This window comes from Triticum dicoccoides, unplaced genomic scaffold (genome assembly GCF_002162155.2).
Source record: "Triticum dicoccoides isolate Atlit2015 ecotype Zavitan unplaced genomic scaffold, WEW_v2.0 scaffold2961, whole genome shotgun sequence".
In the NCBI taxonomy this organism is placed as follows: Eukaryota; Viridiplantae; Streptophyta; class Magnoliopsida; order Poales; family Poaceae; genus Triticum; species Triticum dicoccoides.
The window spans coordinates 11,267-27,838 of record NW_021261160.1 but is presented as its reverse complement, the minus strand read 5'-3'; the positions used below and the strand labels follow the sequence as shown (position 1 = coordinate 27,838).

The 16,572-nt window shown below is 50.3% G+C and overlaps 1 protein-coding gene across 1 annotated transcript; it reads left to right on the top strand.

The window, feature by feature from the left end:
• The first annotated feature begins 336 nt into the window (after positions 1 to 336).
• On the top strand, positions 337 to 1,211 carry LOC119345795. Its single transcript, XM_037615680.1, has one exon. It carries the CDS (start codon positions 450 to 452, stop codon positions 1,161 to 1,163), a length of 714 nt encoding a protein of 237 aa, XP_037471577.1. The 5' UTR covers positions 337 to 449; the 3' UTR covers positions 1,164 to 1,211.
• The last annotated feature ends 15,361 nt before the right edge of the window (positions 1,212 to 16,572 follow it).

Here is a 16,572-nt window from a genome sequence, read left to right as displayed (position 1 = left end):
CAAGACTAAACTAATCATGTCAGCAACACGAAACCCGGATTGCATTTCCTTGGCTAATTTTCCATGATCTTATATAACCCGTATCCAGATCCGAGATCAATGAACACTCGTGCAGCGCACTGTGTAACCAATGACCGAGACATGCCAGGCAGATATAAGCTCACTGATTCACACTTGCTGCGCTAAATAAAAACACGTAGGAAGCTGGTCTGTCTGAATGGGCCTTGGGTGGCCATGTTTCTTTCAACAGATCACCTTAACACATATGGAGGTTAGTTGGATGAGAGATTCCTGCTGTCGACTGCTCTATCCATCATGCCATTGCTCCGTTATAAATACAGAGAGAAGCCAAGGATTGAGCACCAACAAACTGCAGCCCTTGTCTTGCCAACCTTTCTCTTCCATTTCCATACCGAAGAAAGTAGCATCAGAGCCTCAAAACCACAAGCATGGCTTACCATCTAAGATCTGCAAGCGCGCCTTCCAGCCCTCGCTCAAACAAACCCCAAGTAGAGCAGCAGCTCCAGAGCCTGAGCGCAACCATCTCTTCGCCCTTGGTGACCATCGATACGGCATGCGAAGGTTTGATGAAGCTGGAAGACATCTACAGCTGCATTGAAGAGATGATGTGCACACCCAGCAACCAAGTCAGCTTCTGCAAGACCCTGCAAAGGGTGGCAGTGGAGGCCGAGCTTGGACGGTCCCTCGTCGTGCTCGACCTCTGCAACGCCATGCATGAGACCTTGATGGAGCTGAAGATGACTGTCCAAGAGCTCTTGTTGGTTCTGAAGAGAGGAGAGGATGTAACTTGCCAATTCAAGGCGTACATCCGGCTAGCCAAGAAGGCACAAAAGCAGTTCAAGAAGATCAGCAAGAAAACTGCTTCAGACAAGAATGATTCTAGGATGGTGATGCTAATGGCAGAAGCAAGAGAGATCACCATTTTACTTCTCGAATCCACATCCTGCATCTTGTCGAAGCAAATTGAGATGCCCAAGTGGTCTCTTGTCTCCAAAACATTGCAGAAGAGCAAAGTTGTGTTCGAAGAGGAGCAATTGCGGGCATTGGAGTGCAGTATCGAAGATCTTGAGAGCGGAGTAGAACTTCTTTACAGGAGATTGATCCAGAACAGAGTTTCTCTTCTCAATGCTCTTAGTTTGTAGATAGCCTGAGCTCTAGTTCCCTGCGATTGCCATCCACCTTTTAAAGGATTAGTCGATCATCATCATAGCACTTTTGTAGTATGTACAATTGTGGATATGTGCAGAAATTTACTTAACCAAAAAGCGAAGAGAAACAATTTTGGCAATTTCATTTTCTGAATTTTACCATTTTTACTGATAAAATGATTATTTGTTAAACAAGTGACTAACTGACTTGGTTTCTCATAACTCGAAGAAAAGATTTCTCTCCTCAAACATAGTATTTATTTACAAGCAACAGAACAATAACATGGAATTTGGGGCTTTCCTGTCACATAAAATGTTGTCTAGTTTATAACTTTACACTAGTGATGTCACAAGAAGTAATGATATCTCTAAATGGCCTATTAGTCTCAGGTAATTATTTCCCAAGGGTCATATTACTCAGAGTCACAGGTGTCGCAAGCTCTAGCATGCTGAAACAAGCCAGCTCGAACCCACGACCTTGTGATTATGCATTATCATTACCGAGGGGGAATACCTAATGATGCTGATGAGTGATTACTAACAATAATCAGGCTAACACATGCAACCAATAATACTGACCAGAACAAATCCCCTGAAGATCCTTAACTCTTATCATGTTGTTGTACCTTCCCTTCTGCTTCCAAATGATACAATAAACTTCACGTTTCTATCGCTCTACCGGTAATGTTCAAAAGAATTGCAAGCATGCACCATTAAGTTATATATGTGCAACCAGAAGTCGACCAAACCATTAAGTGATTTTTGGTTTTTGCGACCATAACTTTACCGAAAAAGGCTTTCGCCCCGCTTTATATTATAAAGCCAACCGCACAATAAACATCCAACACAGACCAACACACCACAAACACACACACACGGAGGTCCACAGGAACCACAAAGGTACACCAAAGGGTCATAGCTGAGGGCACAGCACAACAAGCCCTAAAACCAAAAGACGCACGCCACAAACCACATAGATGCCAGGCGGACTAATCAGGCTCAGGGGGAGGAGGCGGCAGCGGGGGAGCCAAGCGGAGCGCCATCGAGCGGAGATCGGAGAGGAGGGCGGTGATGACGTCCCGGTCCTGGGGGCGGCTAAGCGGCCGCCAAAGCTGCAGGTAGCCACACAGTTTAAAGATTGCGTCAGTCGCACGATGAAGGGGCACCTTCTGAATAACAAGCTTATTACGGATGTTCCAAAGCGTCCAGGCAAGAACCCCTACGCACAGCCATCTAATATGGCGGTAGCGGGCAGTAAGCTCAACAAGCAGGTCGGGGAAGTTGGTATTACACCACTGTCCACCAACCGTTTCGCGGAAGCAGGCCCAAAGGAACTGGGCAGAGTGGCACGAGAAAAAGATGTGGTTAGCATCCTCAACGGTGCCACAGATGGGGCACATTCCATCACCTGGGCCATTCCGCTTGAGGACCTCAACACCAGAGGGGAGCCGGCCACGGATCCATTGCCATAGGAAGATCCTGATCTTCAGCGGGAGACGGATATCCCAGATCAGGCTAAATGGTTCCGGGGCCGACGAGGGTGCAATGGCACCGTATGAGGACTTCGTGGAGAAACGCCCGGAAGGCTCGAGGTGCCAGGACAGGACGTCCCGGTCCTCCGCCACCTCCATCGGCAGCAGAGCAATGTCCTGGAGGAGGGAGTCCCAGGCGGCCACCTCGGGGGGACCAAACGGGCGCCGGAAGGCGAGATGCCCTAAGTCAATAAGGGTCGTCTCGACTGAGACTCGAGGGTCAACCGCAATGGCAAATAGCTCAGGGAAACGCGCCGCCAGGGGGGCGTCCCCTAGCCAACGGTCGAACCAAAACAGGGTCGAGGCTCCGGAGCCAACAGATATAGAGGTGCCAATGCGTAGTACGGGCAGGAGCTGGATCACAGACTGCAGAACTGGGAATCGGCCGTACGTTGGCAAAAGGCGAGAGGCTGGCCACGAAGGTATTTATTGCGGGTGATGGTGAGCCAGAGGCCTCCCTCCCCGTTGGCAATACGCCACAGCCAGCGAGTCAGGAGGGCAATGTTCATGCGTCGGGAAGAGAGGATCCCAAGACCCCCCTGGTCTTTGGGCTTGCAAATGTCGGACCATCCCACCATGTGGTACTTCTGTTTACCATCCTTGCCAGCCCAGAAGAACCTCGATTGGTATTTGTCCACCTCCTGGTGGAGGGTCTCATGAAGGCAGTAGAAGCTCAAGAGGAACCACAGGAGGCTCGCCAGCGAGGAATTGATAAGGATCACCCTGGCGGCCTTCGACAGCCAGCGGCCCCTCCAGGGTTCAACCCTGTGCTGCATCCTAGTCACCGCCGGTCGAAGATCCGCGACGGTGAGTCTGGAGTCACTAATGGGCACCCCCAAGTAAGTGGTGGGGAAGGTGCCCAGGCGGCAGTTAAGCCGGTCAGCAATGGACAAGGCTTTGTCCGGGTTGTAGCCAAGGACCATCACTTCGCTCTTGTCGAAGTTAATGGTGAGTCCGGACATTTGTTGGAAGCATAGAAGAAGGAACTTCAGGTCGGAAGTGGAGCCTTCAACCATGATAATGGTGTCGTCCGCATACTGGAGGAGGGAGACCCCTCCCGCACCAACAAGGTGAGGAACCACGCCCCGAATATGGCCGCGGGCCTTGGCCTTATCCAGGATGACAGCAAGGGCATCGACCACCATGTTAAAGAGAAACGGGGAGAACGGGTCTCCTTGGCACACCCCGCATAAGGTGGGGAAGTAGGGCCCGATCTCACCGTTGATGTTGACCGCCGTCCGGCCGCAGGTGACGAGTTGCATAACCCGTGTCACCCAGCGGTCGTTGAAGCCTTTCCGAAGCAAAACTTCCCGAAGGAAGGGCCAGTGAACCGTGTCATAGGCCTTGTGGAAGTCGAGCTTAAGGAACACCGCGCGGAGGTGTTTCGCTCGAACTTCGTGGAGGACTTCGTGGAAGACTAACACCCCATCCAAAATATATCGGCCTTGTATGAAGGCAGACTGGTTGGGGTGGGTAATAGAATCTGCAAGCAGGGTCATCCTATTGGCGTACCCCTTGGCCAGGATCCTGAAGATCACGTTGATCACGGTGATGGGACGAAACTGGCGGATGTCCGAGGCCCCAGGGACTTTAGGGATGAGGGTAATGATCCCATAGTTCAGGCGCCCCAGGTCCATGGTCCCAGAGAAGAACTCATCGAAGAGGGCCATGACCTCCGGCTTAATGGTCTGCCAGAATGTTTTAAAGAACAAAACCGGCAGTCCATCCGGGGCCGGGCCCGAGGAGGGGTTCATTCCTTTGATCGCCGTAAGGACTTCCTCCTCCGAGAAAGCTGCCACTAGAGCGCCATTGGCCTCGGCGGAGACAAGCTGGTCTCCCGACCAGGTATCGGGGGCCAGTGTAGCCCCACCCCGAGGGGTGGGGGTAAAAAGGGCTTTATAAAAGCCATCTACGTGCGCGCGGATGTCCGATGGACGAACAAGCTGAGTGTCCTCCGCCCACAAGGAATGAATGGAGTTGCGGCACCGCCGGCCGTTGGCAATCACCTGGAAGTAGGCCGTGTTGGCGTCGCCCTGAAGTACCCAACGTTGGGTGCCGCGCAACCGCCAGTAGGCCTCCTCGTCAGAGTAGATGGCCGAGAGCTGGTCCTCGAGATCGTATCGCAACATCCACTCATCTGGGGAGATCCCGGACATGTCTGCCCGGGCGTCCAGGGCCTGGATATCGCTTAAGATGGCCTTCTTGCGCTCACGAATATCCAGCCAAGATTCGCACCCCAGCCCTTCATAAACTGGCAGGCTAGCTTGGCACAAAACTGCCAGGAGTCGACCGCGGACATGGAACGGTGGGGGGAGACGCGCGCGGCGGCCCACTTGGCCGCAACCGCCTCGCGGAACCTGGCTTGGTTGAGCCAGAATGCCTTGAACCGAAACCGGGAGGGAATGGGGGGCGTTCATCCGCCATGGACAGGAGGAGGGGGACATGGTCAGATCTGATCCTGGTAATAGCCTGAACTGAGGCCAGGGGGCATCGAAGCTCCCAGTCCGGGGAAACTAAGACGCGGTCCAAGACAGACTGCGTCGGGTTCGCCTGGCGGTTAGTCCAGGTGAACCGGGCCCCCGTGCGCTCTAGCTCATGGAGGCCAAGCTCCGCGATGCAATCGTTAAACAACTGCATTCGGGGGCGATTAACCCGGTCGTTATTCTTCTCATCCGGGGAGCAGATGAGGTTAAAGTCCCCTCCCACCACAACGGGAAGAGAGGACGCAAAGACCTTCTGCTGCAGCTCGGCGAGGAATGTCGGGGAGCGGCTGTGATCCGCCGGTCCGTAGACGATGATGACCTCCCATTTGAAGTTGAGCGCACGCTTGAAGATCTCCATACTGACGAAGAACTCGCCCCGATCCATACCTCCCACCTCAAAGGTGGCATCCTTAACACCTAACAGGATGCCACCTGAGTGGCCATTGTTCCCACTAGAAGGGAGCCAATGCCACGCGAACAGGTGGGAGCTAAGCCCGTCAAGCTCGGGGAGGCAAAAGTCCGTGCGCATGGTTTCCTGAATGGCTATGATGTCAATGTGCTCGTCCCGGATGTACTCAACAAGCTGGCGGCGACGGCCGTCATGGCCGAAGCCGCGAATGTTCCAGAAAAGGGCGCGCATCTAAACCGCCATGGAGGGGCTACTTGACCCCAGGACGGTGGAAGCACTGCGGGCTCGAAGAGCGGCAGTGCGGGAGCGAGTGCGGCCCCAAATCTCCTCGGCCGGCAACTCCGAGTCTGGGGTGCCGGGGTTTGGAGGAGGCGTGCCCGTGTCTCGGCAAGTTTCCCATCGAGAATCTCACAGGCCTGAATAGCCGCAATCAGCTCCAAAGGGGGGCCAACCTCCCCCTGAAAACTATGGCCGAGTCACGGGCCACCTTGGCAAGGCGGCCAAGTGGAACGGCTTCAAGAGCAGAGAAAGAGCAACTGGAAGAACTAGAAGGGATGTCGGTCGCACCTGTCTCGAGGTTCCGGGCCGCAGCCCGGATCTCAGCCCGCTCGGAGATGGACGGCGCCGGGAGACCGGCTGGGCGGTCCGCGTCGAGCCGGGCGGTGCGGCGGGAGGCCGTCATCGGGGTCGACGAGGCCCGAGCCCGGCGGACGTAGGACACCAAACGAGGCGGGTGAGGGGCGACGGGGGTGACCACCTCCCCGGAGGTCACCAGCAGCAGGCGAGTCGGGGAAGCAGACGCCGGGGGGATCAGACAGGCACCAGACATCGCCTGAGGGGAGGGCGGGTCCAGGGCCGGTGGATCCAGGACCGGCGCGCCGACCACTGGGGCCGAGGAGGTGGCCGGGGGGGAGGCGGGTGGCAGCTGCGCATCCGCCCCAGATGGGTCCAACAGGGGGGACCTGAGGGGGGGGGAGGTGAAGGAAATATGCCCTAAAGGCAATAATAAAGTTATTATTTATTTCCTTATATCATGATAAATGTTTATTATTCATGCTAGAATTGTATTAACCGGAAACATAATACATGTGTGAATACATAGACAAACTTAGTGTCACTAGTATGCCTCTACTTGACTAGCTCGTTAATCAAAGATGGTTATATTTCCTAACCATGAACAAAGTGTTGTTATTTGATTAACAAGGTCACATCATTAGTTGAATGATCTGATTGACATGACCCATTACATTAGCTTAGCACCCGATCGTTTAGTATGTTGCTATTGCTTTCTTCATGACTTATACATGTTCCTATAACTATGAGATTATGCAACTCCCGTTTACCGGAGGAACACTTTGGGTACTACCAAACGTCACAACGTAATTGGGTGATTATAAAGGAGTACTACAGGTGTCTCCAAAGGTACATGTTGGGTTGGCGTATTTCGAGATTAGGTTTTGTCACTCCGATTGTCGGAGAGGTATCTCTGGGCCCTCTCGGTAATGCACATCACATAAGCCTTGCAAGCATTGCAACTAATGAGTTAGTTGCGGGATGATGTATTACGGAACGACTAAAGAGACTTGCCAGTAACGAGATTGAACTAGGTATTGGATACCGACGATCGAATCTCGGGCAAGCAACATACCGATGACAAAGGGAACAACGTATGTTGTTATGCGGTCTGACCGATAAAGATCTTCGTAGAATATGTAGGAGCCAATATGGGAGTCCAGGTCCGGCTATTGGTTATTGACTGGAGACATGTCTCGGTCATGTCTACATTGTTCTCGAACCCGTAGGGTCCGCACGCTTAAGGTTACGATGACAGTTATATTATGAGTTTATGCATTTTGATGAAGGTTGTTTGGAGTCCCGGATGTGATCACGGACATGACGAGTCTCGAAATGATCGAGACGTAAAGATTGATATATTGGAAGCCTATGTTTGGACATCGGAAGTGTTCCGGGTGAAATCGGGATTTTACCGGAGTACCGGGAGGTTACCGGACCCCCCCCCCCCGGGAGCCATATGGGCCTTCATGGGCCTTAGTGGAAAGGAGAAAGGGGTAGCCCAAGGTGGCCGCGCGCCTCCCCCCTCCCCTAGTCCTATTAGGACTAGGAGAGGTGGCCGGCCCCCCTCCCTCTCTTTCCCCCTCGGGGAATCCTATCCTAGTCCAACTAGGATTGGGGGGGGGGAGTCCTACTCCCGGTTGGAGTAGGACTCCTCCTGCGCCCTCCTCCTGGCCGGCGCCCCCTCCCCCTTGGCTCCTTTATATACTGAGGCAGAGGCACCCCAGAAACACACAAGTTGATCCACGTGATCTATTCCTTAGCCGTGTGTGGTGCCCCCAGCCACCATAGTCCTCGATAATACTGTAGCGGAGTTTAGGCGAAGTCCTGCTGCTGTAGTACATCAAGTTCGTCACCACACCGTCGTGCTGACGGAACTCTTCCCCGACACTTTGCTGGATCGGAGTCCGGGGATCGTCATCGAGCTGAACGTGTGCTCGAACTCGGAGGTGCCATTGTTTCGGTGCTTGATCGGTTGGATCGTGAAGACGTACGACTACTTCCTCTACGTTGTGTCAACGCTTCCGCAGTCGGTCTGTGTTGGGTACGTAGACAACACTCTCCCCTCTTGTTGCTATGCATCACATGATCTTGCGTGTGTGTAGGAAATTTTTTGAAATCACTATGAAACCCTACAGTGGTATCAGAGCCTAGGTTATTTATGTTGATGTTATATGCACGAGTAGAACACAAGTGAGGTATGGGCGATATAAGTCATACTGCCTACCAGCATGTCATACTTTGGTTTGGCGGCATTGTTGGACGAGACGACCCGGACCAACATTACGCGTACGCTTACGCGAGACCGGTTCCCCCGACGTGCTTTGCACATAGGTGGCTTGCGGGCGACTGTCTCTCCAACTTTAGTTGAACCAAGTATGGCTACGCCCGGTCCTTGCGAAGGTTAAAACGGAGTCTATTTGACAAACTATCGTTGTGGTTTTGATGCGTAGGTGAGATTGGTTCTTGCTTAAGCCCGTAGCAGCCACGTAAAACTTGCAACAACAAAGTAGAGGACGTCTAACTTGTTTTTGCAGGGCATGTTGTGATGTGATATGGTCAAGACATGATGCTGAATTTTATTGTATGAGATGATCATGTTTTGTAACCGAGTTATCGGCAACTGGCAGAAGCCTTATGGTTGTCGTTTTATTGTATGCAATGAAATCGTGATGTAATGCTTTACTTTATTACTAAGCGGTAGTGATAGTCGTGGAAGCACAAACTTGGCGAGACGACAACGATGCTACGATGGAGATCAAGGTGTCACGCCGGTGACGATGGTGATCACGACGGTGCTTCGGAGATGGAGATCACAAGCACAAGATGATGATGGCCATATCATATCACTTATATTGATTGCATGTGATGTTTAACCCTTTGTGCATCTTATCTTGCTTTGATTGATGGTAGCATTATAAGATGATCTCTCACTAAATTATCAAGAAGTGTTCTCCCTGAGTATGCACCATTGCGAAAGTTCTTCGTGCTGAGACACCACGTGATGATCGGGTGTGATAGGTTCTACGTTCAAATACAACGGGTGCAAACAGTTGCACACGCGAAATACTCAGGTTATACTTGACGAGCCAAGCATATACAGATATGGCCTCGGAACACGGAGACCGAAAGGTCGAGCGTGAATCATATAGTAGATATGATCAACATAACGATGTTCACCATTGAAAACTACTCCATCTCACGTGATGATCGGTTATGGTTTAGTTGATTTGGATCACGTAATCACTTAGAGGATTAGAGGGATGTCTATCTAAGTGGGAGTTCTTTAAATTAATTTGATTAAGTGAACTTAAATTTATCATGAAACTTAGTACCTGATAGTATCTTGCTTGTTTATGTTGATTGTAGATAGATGGCTCGTGCTGTTGTTACGTTGAATTTTAATGCGTTCCTTGAGAAAGCAAAGTTGAAAAATGATGGTAGCAATTACACGGACTGGGTCCATAACTTGAGGATTATCCTCATTGCTGCACAGAAGAATTACGTCCTGGCACCGCTAGGTGCCAGGCCTGCTGCAGGAGCAACGCCGGATGTTATGAACGTCTGGCAGAGCAAAGCTGATGACTACTCGATAGTTCAGTGTGCCATGCTTTACGGCTTAGAATTGGGACTTCAACGACGTTTTGAACGTCATGGAGCATATGAGATGTTCCAGGAGTTGAAGTTAATATTTCAAGCAAATGCCCGGATTGAGAGATATGAAGTCTCCAATAAGTTCTATAGCTGCAAGATGGAGGAGAACAGTTCTGTCAGTGAGCATATACTCAAAATGTCTGGGTATAATAATCACTTGATTCAATTGGGAGTTAATCTTCCAGATGATTGCGTCATTGACAGAATTCTTCAATCACTGCCACCAAGCTACAAGAGCTTCGTGATGAACTATAATATGCAAGGGATGAACAAGACTATTCCCGAGCTCTTCGCGATGCTGAAAGCTGCGGAGGTAGAAATCAAGAAGGAGCATCAAGTGTTGATGGTCAACAAGACCACTAGTTTCAAGAAAAAGGACAAAGGGAGGAAGAAGGGGAACTTCAAAAAGAACGGCAAGCAAATTGCTACTCAAGAGAAGAAACCCAAACCTGGACCTAAGCCTGAAACTGAGTGCTTCTATTGCAAGCAGACTGGTCACTAAAAGCGGAACTGCCCCAAGTATTTGGCGGATAAGAAGGATGGCAAGGTGAACAAAGGTATATGTGATATACATGTTATTGATGTGTACCTTACTAATGCTCGCAGTAGCACCTGGGTATTTGATACTGGTTCTGTTGCTAATATTTGCAACTCGAAACAGGGACTACGGATCAAGTGAAGATTGGTTAAGGACGAGGTGACGATGCGCGTGGGAAACGGTTCCAAAGTCGATGTGATCGCAGTCGGCACGCTACCTCTACATCTACCTTCGGGATTAGTATTAGACCTAAATAGTTGTTATTTGGTGCCAGCGTTAAGCATGAACATTATATCTGGATCTTGTTTAATGCGAGACGGTTATTCATTTAAATCAGAGAATAATGGTTGTTCTATTTATATGAGTAATATCTTTTATGGTCATGCACCCTTGCGGAGTGGTCTATTCTTGTTGAATCTCGATAGTAGTAACACACATATTCATAATGTTGAAGCCAAAAGATACAGAGTTGATAATGATAGTGCAACTTATTTGTGGCACTGCCGTTTAGGTCATATCGGTGTAAAGCGCATGAAGAAACTCCATTCTGATGGACTTTTGGAACCACTTGATTATGAATCACTTGGTACTTGCGAACCGTGCCTCATGGGCAAGATGACAAAAACACCGTTCTTCGGTACTATGGAGAGAGCAACAGATTTGTTGGAAATCATACATACAGATGTATGTGGTCCGATGAATATTGAGGCTCATGGCGGATATCATTATTTTCTCACCTTCACGGATAATTTAAGCAGATATGGGTATATCTACTTAATGAAACATAAGTCTGAAACATTTGAAAAGTTCAAAGAATTTCAGAGTGAAGTTGAAAATCATCGTAACAAGAAAATAAAGTTTCTACGATCTGATCGTGGAGGAGAATATTTGAGTTACGAGTTTGGTGTACATTTGAAAAATTGTGGAATAGTTTCGCAACTCACGCCACCCGGAACACCTCAGCGTAATGGTGTGTCCGAACGTCGTAATTGTACTTTACTGGATATGGTGCGATCTATGATGTCTCTTACTAATTTACCGCTATCGTTTTGGGGATACGCTCTAGAGACGGCCGCATTCACGTTAAATAGGGCACCATCAAAATCCGTTGAGACGATGCCTTATGAACTATGGTTTGGGAAGAAACCAAAGTTGTCGTTTCTGAAAGTTTGGGGCTGCGATGCTTATGTGAAAAAGCTTCAACCTGATAAGCTCGAACCCAAATCGGAGAAATGTGTTTTCATAGGATATCCAAAGGAAACTATTGGATACACCTTCTATCACAGATCCGAACGCAAGACTTTTGTTGCTAAATTCGGAAACTTTCTGGAGAAGGAGTTTCTCTCGAAAGAAGTGAGTGGGAGGAAAGTAGAACTTGACGAGGTAACTGTACCTGCTCCCTTATTGGAAAGTAGTACATCACAGAAAACTGTTTCTGTGACACCTACACCAGTTAGTGAGGAAGTCAATGATAATGATCATGAAACTTCAGAACAAGATACTACTGAACCTCGTAGATCAACCAGAGTAAGATCCGCGCCAGAGTGGTATGGTAATCCCGTTCTGGAAATCATGCTACTAGATCATGATGAACCTACGAACTATGAAGAAGCGATGGTGAGCCCAGATTCCGCAAAGTGGCTTGAAGCCATGAAATCTGAGATGGGATCCATGTATGAGAACAAAGTATGGACTTTGGTTGACTTGCCCGATGATCGGCAAGCAATTGAGAATAAATGGATCTTCAAGAAAAAGACTGACGCTGACGGTAATGTTACTGTCTACAAAGCTTGACTTGTCGCGAAAGGTTTTCGGCAAGTTCAAGGGATTGACTACGATGAGACCTTCTCACCCGTATTGATGCTTAAGTCTGTCCAAATCATGTTAGCAATTGCTGCATTTTATGGTTATGAAATTTGGCAGATGGATGTCAAAACTGCATTCCTGAATGGATTTCTGGAAGAAGAGTTGTATATGATGCAACCAGAAGGTTTTGTCGATCCAAAGGGAGCTAACAAAGTGTGCAAGCTCCAGCGATCCATTTATGGACTGGTGCAAGCCTCTCGGAGTTGGAATAAACGTTTTGATAGTGTGATCAAAGCATTTGGTTTTATACAGACTTTTGGAGAAACCTGTATTTACAAGAAAGTGAGTGGGAGCTCTGTATCATTTCTGATATTATATGTGGATGACATATTATTAATTGGAAATGATATATAATTTCTGGATAGCATAAAGGGATACTTGAATAAGAGTTTTTCAATGAAAGACCTCGGTGAAGCTGCTTACATATTAGGCATTAAGATCTATAGAGATAGATCAAGACGCTTAATTGGACTTTCACAAACAACATACCTTGACAAAATTTTGAAGAAGTTCAAAATGGATCATGCAAAGAAAGGATTCTTGCCTGTGTTACAAGGTGTGAAATTGAGTAAGACTCAATGCCCGACCACTGCAGAAGATAGAGAGAATATAAAAGACGTTCCCTATGCATCAGCCATAGGATCTATCATGTATGCAATGCTGTGTACCAGACCTGATGTGTGCCTTGCTATAAGTCTAGCAGGGAGGTACGAAAGTAATCCAGGAGTGGATCACTGGACAGCGGTCAAGAACATCCTGAAATACCTGAAAAGGACTAAGGATATGTTTCTCGTATATGGAGGTGACAAAGAGCTCGTCGTAAAAGGTTACGTTGATGCAAGCTTTGACACTGATCCGGACGATTCTAAATCGCAAACCGGATACGTGTTTACATTAAACGGTGGAGCTGTCAGTTAGTGTAGTTCTAAACAAAGCGTCGTAGCGGGATCTACATGTGAAGCAGAGTACATAGCTGCTTCGGAAGCAGCGAACGAAGGAGTCTGGATGAAGGAGTTCATATCCGATCTAGGTGTCATACCTAGTGCATCGGGTCCAATGAAAATCTTTTGTGACAATACTGGTGCAATTGCCTTGGCAAAGGAATCCAGAGACGCTTCAATTCCATCCGGGATCTAGTCCAGCTGGGAGACATAGAGATTTGCAAGATACATACAGATCTGAATGTTGCAGACCCATTGACTAAGCCTCTTCCACGAGCAAAACATGATCAGCACCAAGGCTCCATGGGTGTTAGAATCATTACGGTATAATCTAGATTATTGACTCTAGTGCAAGTGGGAGACTGAAGGAAATATGCCCTAGAGGCAATAATAAAGTTATTATTTATTTCCTTATATCATGATAAATGTTTATTATTCATGCTAGAATTGTATTAACCGGAAACATAATACATGTGTGAATACATAGACAAACTTACTGTCACTAGTATGCCTCTACTTGACTAGCTCGTTAATCAAAGATGGTTATATTTCCTAACCATGAACAAAGTGTTGTTATTTGATTAACAAGGTCACATCATTAGTTGAATGATCTGATTGACATGACCCATTACATTAGCTTAGCACCCGATCGTTTAGTATGTTGCTATTGCTTTCTTCATGACTTATACATGTTCCTATAACTATGAGATTATGCAACTCCCGTTTACCGGAGGAACACTTTGGGTACTACCAAACGTCACAACGTAACTGGGTGATTATAAAGGAGTACTACAGGTGTCTCCAAAGGTACATGTTGGGTTGGCGTATTTCGAGATTAGGTTTTGTCACTCCGATTGTCGGAGAGGTATCTCTGGGCCCTCTCGGTAATGCACATCACATAAGCCTTGCAAGCATTGCAACTAATGAGTTAGTTGCGGGATGATGTATTACGGAACGACTAAAGAGACTTGCCAGTAACGAGATTGAACTAGGTATTGGATACCGACGATCGAATCTCGGGCAAGCAACATACCGATGACAAAGGGAACAACGTATGTTGTTATGCGGTCTGACCGATAAAGATCTTCGTAGAATATGTAGGAGCCAATATGGGCATCCAGGTCCCGCTATTGGTTATTGACCGGAGACATGTCTCGATCATGTCTACATTGTTCTCGAACCCGTAGTGTCCGCACGCTTAAGGTTACGATGACAGTTATATTATGAGTTTATGCATTTTGATGTACTGAAGGTTGTTCGGAGTCCCGAATGTGATCACAGACATGACGAGGAGTCTTGAAATGATCGAGACGTAAAGATTGATATATTGGAAGCCTACGTTTGGACATGGGAAGTGTTCCGGGTGAAATCGGGATTTTACCGGAGTACCGGGAGGTTACCGGAACCCCCCCCGGGAGCCATATGGGCCTTCATGGGCCTTAGTGGAAAGGAGAAAGGGGCAGCCCAAGGTGGCCGCGCGCCTCCCCCCTCCCTCTCTTTCCCCCTCGGGGAATCCTAGTCCAACTAGGATTGGGGGGGGGAGTCCTACTCCCGGTTGGAGTAGGACTCCTCCTGCGCCCTCCTCCTGGCCGGCGCCCCCTCCCCCTTGGCTCCTTTATATACTGAGGCAGAGGCACCCCAGAAACACACAAGTTGATCCACGTGATCTATTCCTTAGCCGTGTGCGGTGCCCCCAGCCACCATAGTCCTCGATAATACTGTAGCGGAGTTTAGGCGAAGCCCTGCTGTTGTAGTACATCAAGTTCGTCACCACGCCGTCGTGCTGACGGAACTCTTCCCCGACACTTTGCTGGATCGGAGTCCGGGGATCGTCATCGAGCTGAACGTGTGCTCGAACTCGGAGGTGCCGTAGTTTCGGTGCTTGATCGGTTGGATCGTGAAGACGTACGACTACTTCTTCTACGTTGTGTCAACGCTTCCGCAGTCGGTCTGCGTTGGGTACGTAGACAACACTCTCCCCTCTCGTTGCTATGCATCACATGATCTTGCGTGTGCGTAGAAATTTTTTTGAAATTACTACGAAACCCTACAGGAGGCACCGACGATGGCGAGGCCGGAGGCAGCAGAAGTGCCGAGGTCGGAGACGGGGGGGTCCGTGGCCACCACAGGAAGAGCACACGGCGAGCGCGGCGAAGATGCCGGGAGGACGAGGAGGCTGACGCTGGAGATGTCGCTGAGCTCGGCCGAGGAGGAGGGAGAGGGGGCAGGCAGCGTGGAGGTGGCGGCTCGGAGGGGAGGGCCAACCCACGCGACCGGCCCGCACCCGAGTCTCCCCGCCCCGGGGGAGGAGAGGGGTCCCAAGAGGGGGAGCGGCTGCGGCCGGAGTGCTCGTCGTCGTCCTCCGGGTCCTCGTGGCGGGAGGGGCGCGGCCGGCGGTAGTGGGAATCGTCGCGGGAGTTCGCGCCGCCCCTACCGAAGTGATCTGCAGCGAAGTGGTGAGGACGGCCGACGTGGTTGTGGGGCTCGGGGTAGATCTTGAGGTCGAATCCCTGGTCATTGAAGAACACTCGAACTGAGGCACGGAGGGTGGAGGAGTCCAGACACTTGACCTTGACGCGGACCTCCTCCTCCTTGCGGAGAGAGAGCTCGTCCACCACCACCACCTTGCCCAGGAGCTTAGACATGCTCCGGATCACCTTCTCAGAGCGGGCGATGTCGGGGAGGCCCGCTATGAGAATCCAAGCGGTGTCCAGCACGGAAACCGCCTTGGGATCCAACAGGGGCTCAGAGATGTTGACGATGAGCTTGTTGAGGGCGAGGGTGATGTCGTCGCTACGGGTGCAGAGGCCCAGGCTGAGAGCGTCGGGGAAGACCACGGTGAAGGAGTTGTCCGAGGTCGGGGTCACCTGCCAGTCCCAGACACGACGGCAGAGGTGGTTAAGCTCCGCCTCGATCATCTCAGGCGAGGCAACCCCGGCCCCCACGATGGACACGACAGCAAGGAGCGAAGGGGACGGAGGGGGGACGTCTTCCACCTCGATGTGGAAGAATCTGAGGCCCTCGATGCCGTGGCCGTACATCATGAGCTCCCCAGTCATCGGACGGTCGGGGCAGAGGACCGTTGGATGGCCCAATTCCTTGCAAAGGTAGCACATCGGCGGGTTGGGGCAGTCAACCTGGAAGTGGCCAGCCTCACCACAGTTGAAGCACGGAGGAAGGTCACGGGGGGCCTCAGAGATGAGCGTGCCCGAAGACGCGGGTGCGAGAACCGCGTTAGCGGGGGTGCGGGCAGCACCCCGCTTCTTCTTCTTCTTGGCGCCTTGGCGGCCACGGGCCCCGGGGCCCCCGCTGCCCGGAGGATGGCTCGGCTGGGACCGAGGAGGCTGGTATCGGCGGGTGGCGGCAGTGTCAGAGGGCTCAGCCCGAGGAGGGGGCGCCGCGGGGTG

Excerpts from the sequence above, each read along its gene's own strand:
- LOC119345795 (XM_037615680.1), top strand. The coding sequence starts at position 450 with ATGGCTTACCATCTAAGATCTGCAAGCGCGCCTTCCAGCCCTCGCTCA.